The sequence below is a fragment of the Myotis lucifugus genome, unplaced genomic scaffold, assembly GCF_000147115.1.
Source record: "Myotis lucifugus unplaced genomic scaffold, Myoluc2.0 scaffold_221, whole genome shotgun sequence".
NCBI classification, from domain to species: domain Eukaryota; kingdom Metazoa; phylum Chordata; class Mammalia; order Chiroptera; family Vespertilionidae; genus Myotis; species Myotis lucifugus.
The window spans coordinates 1,839,712-1,847,786 of NW_005871269.1; the positions used below are offsets into that span (position 1 = coordinate 1,839,712).

The 8,075-nt window shown below is 48.2% G+C and overlaps 1 protein-coding gene across 1 annotated transcript; it reads right to left on the reverse strand.

Moving 5' to 3' along the window:
- Positions 1-1,777: 1,777 nt before the first annotated feature.
- Positions 1,778-7,677, reverse strand: LOC102419422 (cyclin-dependent kinase inhibitor 2A). Its single transcript, XM_006098129.3, has 3 exons — positions 7,518-7,677; positions 4,396-4,654; positions 1,778-2,005 (listed from the first exon to the last, which is right to left on the reverse strand). The coding sequence occupies exons 1-3, from the start codon at positions 7,641-7,643 to the stop codon at positions 1,992-1,994; spliced, it is 399 nt and encodes a 132-aa protein (XP_006098191.2). The 5' UTR covers positions 7,644-7,677; the 3' UTR covers positions 1,778-1,991.
- Between the last annotated feature and the right edge of the window lie 398 nt (positions 7,678-8,075).

Genomic DNA, 8,075 nt, shown 5'->3' on the forward strand with positions numbered 1-8,075 from the left:
GATAGGGGTGAGCTCTGACATCGGGTCTTTAAAGGATACAACCTCTTAGTGAGGGTGGTGATGGTCGGCTGGCATAAACCCTCCACAGCAGTTAGGGATTACTTAACGCGCAGTTATTATGAAGCAGTCCTTGGCTATCATTCCTTTAGTAGATTCAGTAAACTAAACACTTCTGGCCACCTTTTGTCTTATAGCCTTCCCAATCGAAACAAGAACCCTTGTTTCTAGGATAACCCAAGAACAAAGGGAACCCGGGGGGGGGGGGGGGGGGGGGGGGTTGTTGTTCTACTTAATTATGCATTCATTGGTTAATTCCTGTATGTGCCCTTTGGGTATGAGGACAACACTCTAAGCTATCTGGCCAGCGCCTCAATTCAATTTTCAATAGCTTCAAAAAGAATAAAATATTTAGGGATTAATTCAACCAAGTAGTTGCAATACTTATACACTGAAAACTACAAAATATTACTGGAATTAAAGTAGACCTAAATGAATGGAATGACATTCTGTGTTCATGATATTTTCAAGATGGCAATAGTACCCAAAGTGATCTGCATATCCAGTGCAATCCCTATGGAAAGCTCAATGGCTTCTTTACTCGCTTCCTTTCTTTCTTTCTTTCTTTCTTTCTTTCTTTCTTTCTTTCTTTCTTTCTTTCTTTTTGGCAGAAATTTATATGGAATTGCAAGGGACAAATTTGAGACAGAGCAAAAATAATTTTGAAAAAGAAAAACAAAGTTGGAATATTCACACCTCCCAATTTCAAAACATACTACAAAGCTACAGTAATCAAAACTGTGGAATTGACAAAGACAGACATATATTCTGGGAATGGAAAAGCTACAGCTAACATCATATTCAATGGTGAAAGATTGAAAGACCAGAAACAAGATAGTAAGTAAGGGAAGGCCAAGCGGCTCCGAGAGCCTGGCAGTCTGAGGTCTTCCTTCAAACTAGTGACAGGTTTCCACTTTTCGCCGCATTTCATCCATCTTCAGACGTGACTTTTGACATTTTATTACCTGAGATCTGCACGTGTCTTACAATCCGCGGGGTGTACTCTTACACTGAACTTTTATTTTTAAGGAATACGTGAAAGGACGGCGAGTCTCGGAAACAACGCTGTCTTTGATCCCACGGAAGTGCATTTACATTTCTAGTCCTGCGTTTGTATCTGATATTTGATGTCTGCCTTCCCCCGCTCTACCCCTCGCAGGGTGCCAGCATAGGTGCTTAGTGATTGTTGACCAAATAAATGAGCGAATGGAAGAAACTTTTTTTTTTTAACTGAGCCCTGGCTCTGACACTTGCTGGCAGTTTGAAACAGGAAAGGCCACGCTCCTCGTTCAAACTCCGTGTTCCCGGTTCACAAACCGGCTGTAATCCCAGCGGGTAGCAGGCCCGAGGCTCCCCAGGGAAGCACCCGCAAGGCCGTGCGCGCAGGGCCTGCGAACTCCTCCTGAAAACTCCAACCCAATAAAAAGGCAGGAACAGGCATTGGGTTATTAAAACCCCTTTATTATCAACGTATAAATTCAGATATAAAGAGGAGTTGAGGGGAAGGGAAAAGATCTGCTAGCGAAGAAGCGGCTTACAATGTTAAAAAGCGCTACAGTGGGGTCTTGATTTACGAGTTTAATTCGTTCCGTGACGGAGCTGTAACTCAAATTACTCCTATGTCAAATCAAAAAGTGAACGAGTGAGACACGTGATGCTGGGCTGATGTTGTGGCGTTCACTGTGACCTTCCCTGCGCCAACTAGCGGTGGGGTATCTGAAGCTGGCTCATAACCCGAATTTTAGCTCGCAACTCAAAGCAAAAAATCGGGGAGAGACGGCTCGTATCTCGAAAAACTCGTTAGTTGGGACACTCGTTAAGTCAAGGCCCCACTGTATTTGATAAACTGCAGCTAACAAAGCGGGGAAGAATTGTAGGGGGGGAGGGGCAGTGGTCACGGGGTCCTGCTGTGCCTCTGGCTTTCAATGGTTCTTTCAGGCGCCGGTGTCTGCAGAGGGCAGAAAGAAAAAAAGACGTTAGAAATCAGAAATCAAACGTATGCGACCCATTCCTCCTTTTTCTTGCAGGCCTGCACCAGGTATTCAGACACTTATGGACAAGGATAGCTTCATCTGCATGTACACCTCCTCTCAGTATCAATCAACTCTGGGCACAATGATCCGACCCGGAGCACCGGCGGCCGCCGCGGGGGTTGCAAGAGGAAAGCCGGGTATGTTACAGGCGCCCAGGGCTTGTCACACTGGACGGCAGGAGCAGAAATATCAAGACGCTGCCTCGCCCTTCGCACGTCCCCAAACATCTCTGGCGCCTGATGCTGGCGGAGAGACGCAGCGAACCCACCTAGAGGACCCCAGTTTAGGCGCCGCTCCGCAGTCTGGGAGCCTTGGGTTCCTAGTGTCTTCCCCCACAGGTCCCCCTCCCAAACCACCTAATGGCTTCCTAAAGTTTCTAGAACAAAATCCGCATTCTGACCAATCATCCTTTCTTTGACCTAGACCCTACGATTATCTGGCTTCTGCCCTCCTCTCTGATCTAGTTGTGTACACGCCCCGCCCTCCTCCCTCTGTCTCTAGCGGCTATTTTTCCCTCATTCGTCAGGTTCCAGGAGCACTCTCCATAGCCTACCCCTCCTAGTCACACTTCATTCTTATCCATCACATTGGTTTTACAAACTCATTCCTTAGAATACATTGTTACAGTGCTTAAAGTCTGATTCCTGGACTGTAAGCTCTATGAGGGCAGGGCTCCTGTTTTGTTTCCTTCAGTTCTGTGCCCTACCTAGCAGGGGTCTGATCACACCATAGGCTCTCAGTTAAAGGGGGGAAGGAAGGGAGGGAGGGAAGTGGAGGGGAGGCGGGAAGGAAGGGCGTGTGTGCTCGGCTTACAAATCTTGGCTTTGGTTATAAAGGGTCACTCAATTTTCATTTGTCTGGGGCCCAATTAAATCATTGAATTCTCTTCCGTTGCTCCCAACTCTTGCTACTGCGACTGGGCTCTCCTCCGCTGCGGAGTCTGGGACTTAAACTTCAATTGGAGGAGCGAGAGGTTGGGCAGGTTAAAGGAGATCTCCCTCCCCCTGGTACCCGAGGCGCTGCACTCAGGCTACCCTGAGGCCCAGGGAGCCTAGTGCCCCAGTTCTGAGCCCATCGGATACATTTCAGTCTTTCTAAGCCTATGTTTCCTTTAAATATCCGTGCTCACTTTGTATATTGCTTCATATACGTGTTTTAATAAAATGGTTCCCCCTTCAGGAAAAAAGTTGGAGCTGGCGCTTTAGGCGGGCAGGGGTGGAGGTGGGGGTGTGGGGGCTGGGGCAAGGCTTTGTGGTGGTAACGACACATCCACCCTCCTCTCTGAGCGATCTCTCTGGTGCCAACGGAAAGCTTGAGAGAGGGAAAAGCTTGAGAAAGGGTCTCTTTCCTGGAGTGTGTAGCAAACCCCGCGGCGAGGGTTGGAGAGGTCTCTATCCCAGATGCTTCCAGAGCCCCTGGGGGAGCTCCGAAAAGCCCCATCGCTTAGGCTTAGAGCTAGGGGCGGATTGAGTACATTTTGCAATGGGAGCCGGAGCCGGAGCCGGAAGGACAGATCTCTGCCAGAGGATGCGGGTCGCAACTGCAACTGGTTTTGGAAATCCCAAGGTTGGTCCCGCGACTTGGGAAGGAAGGGCGGGCTTTCGAGCTTGACTTGCACAACTTAGGGTTGGCGGTTTACTGGGTTTACTCGATGTTCATTTGCCTGGGGCCCAAGAAAATCATTTAATTTTCTTCCGCGGCTCCCAGTTCTGGCTTCTGCGATGGATGGGCTCCGCGCTCTAAGCTTCCCTGGGAGGAGCGGGAGGGTAACCTGCCGGGGAGGAGGGCCGCTCCCTGGGTGCGCCACGAGCCTCCAGCCTGGGGCGCTCTCCGGGTGTCGGCCTTGAGCTGCGGGGAGGCTGAGTTTTTTGGAGAGTGGGGGGCAGGGTGTATGGAAGGGGTTTTGACCTGCGGAAGTCCATCTGAGGCTGTTTCCTACCCACAGCCCTGTGAGGCAGCGCGATTGATAGATTGATCGGGATACCGAGACCCAAGGCTCCGCTCTGCCTGCGGAAGCTCTCCCAGTTCACTTTCTTATTTTTATTTTTTTAAAAAATATATTTTATTGATTTTTTACAGAGAGGAAGGGAGAGGGACAGAGAGTTAGAAACATCGACGAGAGAAAAACAGATCAGATGCCTCTTCCACACTCCCCACTGGGGATGTGCCCGCAACCAAAGTTTATGCTCTTGACCGGAATCAAACCTGGGACCCTTCGGTCCGCAGGCCGAAGCTCTATCGAATCTATCCACTGAGCCAAACCGGTTAGGGCTCCCAGTTCACTTTCTTACATCGGCCATCTCACCTGCAGGACCTTCTCCGCGCAGGTACCCCACGATGTGGCGGTGGCCCCGCTCCTCAGCCAGGTCCACGGGCAGGCGGCCCCAGGCATCGCGCACATCCAGCTGCGCCCCGGCTCGGTGCAGCGCCACCAGCGTGTCCAGGAAGCCCTCCCAGGCGGCGTCGTGCACGGGCCTCGTGAGGGTGGCGGGGTCCGCGCAGTTGGGGTCCGCGCCGTGGATCAGCAGAAGCTCGGCCACGCGGGTGCTGCCCATCATCATGACCTGCGGGCGAGAGCAGAATGGTCAGGGCGGGGGCAGGCGGAGGCGGCGGCGGCAGGATTAATTAATCTAGAGAAAGTAGTGGCGAAGCCGCTACCTGGTGCAGACAACCCTACAAGCCACGGATGCCTACTCTTTATTTGCCTTCAGTTACCAACTCTCTTAGCCAGTTCTCCTACCTATTCCATTTTTCTGTACACATTGAATTCCCAGGATAGTCTCCAACCTTTTGCAGAATTCCAGCCACACACAGAACACCGCTGGAGGCACAGACATCAGCAAAAGAGTGAGGGACAAACTTGCCTAATCTCCTGTAGCTTCCCCCCCCCCTCCATTTTGATATAAAATTATGGAAGACCAGAGATTGGGATGGTTCATCGCTGTATATACAAGCCCTTGTTAAAAGGGAAAAATAGCCCTGGCTCCTTTGGGTCAGTGGATAGAACGTTGACTTGAGGACTGAAATGTCCCGGGTTCGGATTGAATTCCGGTCAAGGGCATGTACCTTGGTTGCCGGCACATCCCCAGTAGGGGGTGTGCAGGAGGCAGCTGATCGATGTTTCTAACTCTCTATCCCTCTCCCTTCCTCTATGTAAAAAAAAAAAAAATCAATAAAATATATTTTAAAAACCAATAAAATATGTTTTAAAAAAGATATCCACTTCCTAACATTCTGAAGCTGTGAATATATTACCTTCCATGGCAAAAGGAACTTTGCGGGTGTGATGAAGATTTGGGGGGAGACGAACCTGAATTGCCAGGATGGGCCAACTGTACACACATTTCCTGATAAGGGAGCCACCGCTGAGAAAGATGTATGACAATGAAGGCAGAGAGCAGAGGCAGGGCTCATCCCAGAACACTGATGGGCACTGGAAGGTGGAAAACGCAAGGAAATGGATTCTCCCTTAGAGCTTTCAAACGGAATTCCTTATTTTAGTTACATTCTGTACTTAACACAAATTACTTGTCCAAACCAAGATGCCATAAGTTACACGATGGTTTGGTTTTTTTGTCCTGGAGAAAGTAAAACTGATTTAATTCTCAAAAAGAGAGAAAATATAAGTGAATCAAATTACAGCTCAAAAAAAAAAAGAAAAAAAAGAAAAGAAAAACTATTGCAGTGCAACAGAACAATGCACTTTCATAAAATAAAAACTGGGAAAGCTTTCACACTATTACTATGTTTATCCAATGTCCTTCATCAGTTGACTGGTTTTAAATGTTTTTATTATATTAGCATTAAAGTTTGAACAGTAGCCTAACATTTAAATCATAATAGCAATCCCATGGAGGGGGGGTGGGGAGAGAAAGAAATCTATTACAGAAACATTTGTAGGGTGCTTAAACACATTTTCAAAAACATTAAATTTAATTTAGTAGTTAAAATGTTTTTCTATCAACTAAGTATTTCTATATTATACACACATTTGATTAGGGTTCCAAACCAAAATCATACTCCCTTTTCTCTATGTTCTCATCCTCCCCATTAAAAAAAGTTAAAACTAATTATCCAACTTTCTTTCTTCTTTTTATATAATAGGTCTCTAAAATATTCCAGAGCTCCAAGGCCAAATTCCAAGTTTCCAAGCTGCTGGGGATATTTTAGAGATATTAAATTATGAATCAGGCAGCATTATTTTGAAAGGACACAAGCTTCTTCAATTCTCAGCCTCTTTAGATTAAAATTCTCTCCACGCGTCAAGTCCCAGATAACCCCAGGTTTCAGGCACTTTCATTTTATTTTTATATCTGTATTTTAAGTATAAAATTTATCCTATTAGCAGTTTCAGCAAAGGAAGATTTACTTGTGAAGTTCAAGTAAAGCTACTTTCCTTTGTCTTGTTATGCTGGAGTTTTTGCAATATGTATTTGTTTCATATACATTTTCTTTTCAGCATCAGAAATCAACACTGGAAATTAAAACCAGGATGGTGACTGCCAGGAAGAATTCGTTGGGGTTTTTTTTGTTGTTGTTGCTTTTAGCCTGAGATTTAGAAAGTTAATGAAGGCCAACAACAAAAACCTGACCCCCCCCCCCCCCCCCACACACAAACCAACAACAAGAAACTGGAGTGGGGAGAGGAGAAATGACACTTCTCAGCATTGAGGAATTGAAAACTCTACTTCCAATATTTTCATCTATAGCAAGCAAGTTAACAATAGCAACAATAACAGGAGATACCACTAACATGATGACTAAATTGGTATTTCAGGGGCTGTTTCACTAATGTTCTTCATATATGTCTGCATTTTTAAAATTCTTATAATCATCTATTGTAAAGCAAGCCTATCCTTGTACATTAAGTCCTTGTACCCTAAGTGGTTACATCTGAGAATCTCAATTTGATATTTATTGCAACACACACAGGAGATTTCCACTGAAATCCCTGCGAGGGTGGAAAATGACCACCCGTCAGTTCCTTTCGGAGGCCTGTGAGTTCAGGGCTAAGCGATCCCAGCTAATCTTACATTTCTCTAAAACTGGATCCCAGCTAATCTTACATTTCTCTAATCTTACATTTCACACCAAACGTTTGAAAGTTTTGTACTTGATAAAGAATATATATTTTTTAAAGAATGTAGCTTGGTCTATATTAACATACACCGTTTCTCCCTCCGGATTCTGCACCCTTTCTGCTTCCTCATTCCTCCCTTGGCTCCCTGAGCGCCCGGGCACGGGGCATCGTCCCGGGGAGACGCCGCACTCCAGCCGGAACGGAACGCCGCGGGTGTCGCCCCTTTACCGGGATCTGTCGCCCCTTTACCGGGATCGAAAGGCTCTACCTGGTTCCGACCCCCTTGCGAACCTAGTCCCCCGAAGCCGTTCACCACCCCTCTGGCCGCGGCAGACGCGACCACCCACCTGAATGGGGGTCCGGCCGTGACTGTTGGGGGCGTTGGGCGATGCCCCCGCTTGGAGCAGCGCCTGCACCTCCTCGGCGCGACCCCGGGCCGCCGCCGCAGCCAACAGGTCGGCGGAGCGCTCCATGCGGCTCCGGGCGCCGGCCCCTCGCTCTCCTCCTCCCCCGCGCCCGCCCAGCCCTCGCGGAAGCCGCCCTCCTCCCTCTCCTCTGCGGTGGGGGGAAGGGGCTTCTTCCTCTCCCTCTCCTCCCCTCTCCGCTCTAAACCGCGAGTCGACTCCACGCCCTGCAAAGGGCCACCCCCCGACGGACCCGCGGGGTCGGGGTCGATGCCACGGCTCGTGGGAGCCGACACCCTGTAGCCCCAGAACGCTGGGAGGGGAGGAGCGCGGGTTGCTGAATCTGCTCCATCGAGAAGGACCCACGCGCTAGGAATGCCAGATAGAGACATCTATAGTAGAATATGATGCACTAAGAATGAACTACGGAGAAGCAGGATTATGACATATGTGAGACGCGTGGAACGTGAGAGTTAGTATTGATGAAGTTATGTAATATGA

Coding starts and splice junctions, on each gene's coding strand:
- LOC102419422 (XM_006098129.3), bottom strand. CDS start 7,643: ATGGAGCGCTCCGCCGACCTGTTGGCTGCGGCGGCGGCCCGGGGTCGC. Junction 4,655..7,517: donor ACGGCCGGACCCCCATTCAG/GTGGGTGGTCGC, acceptor TCTCGCCCGCAG/GTCATGATGATGGGCAGCAC.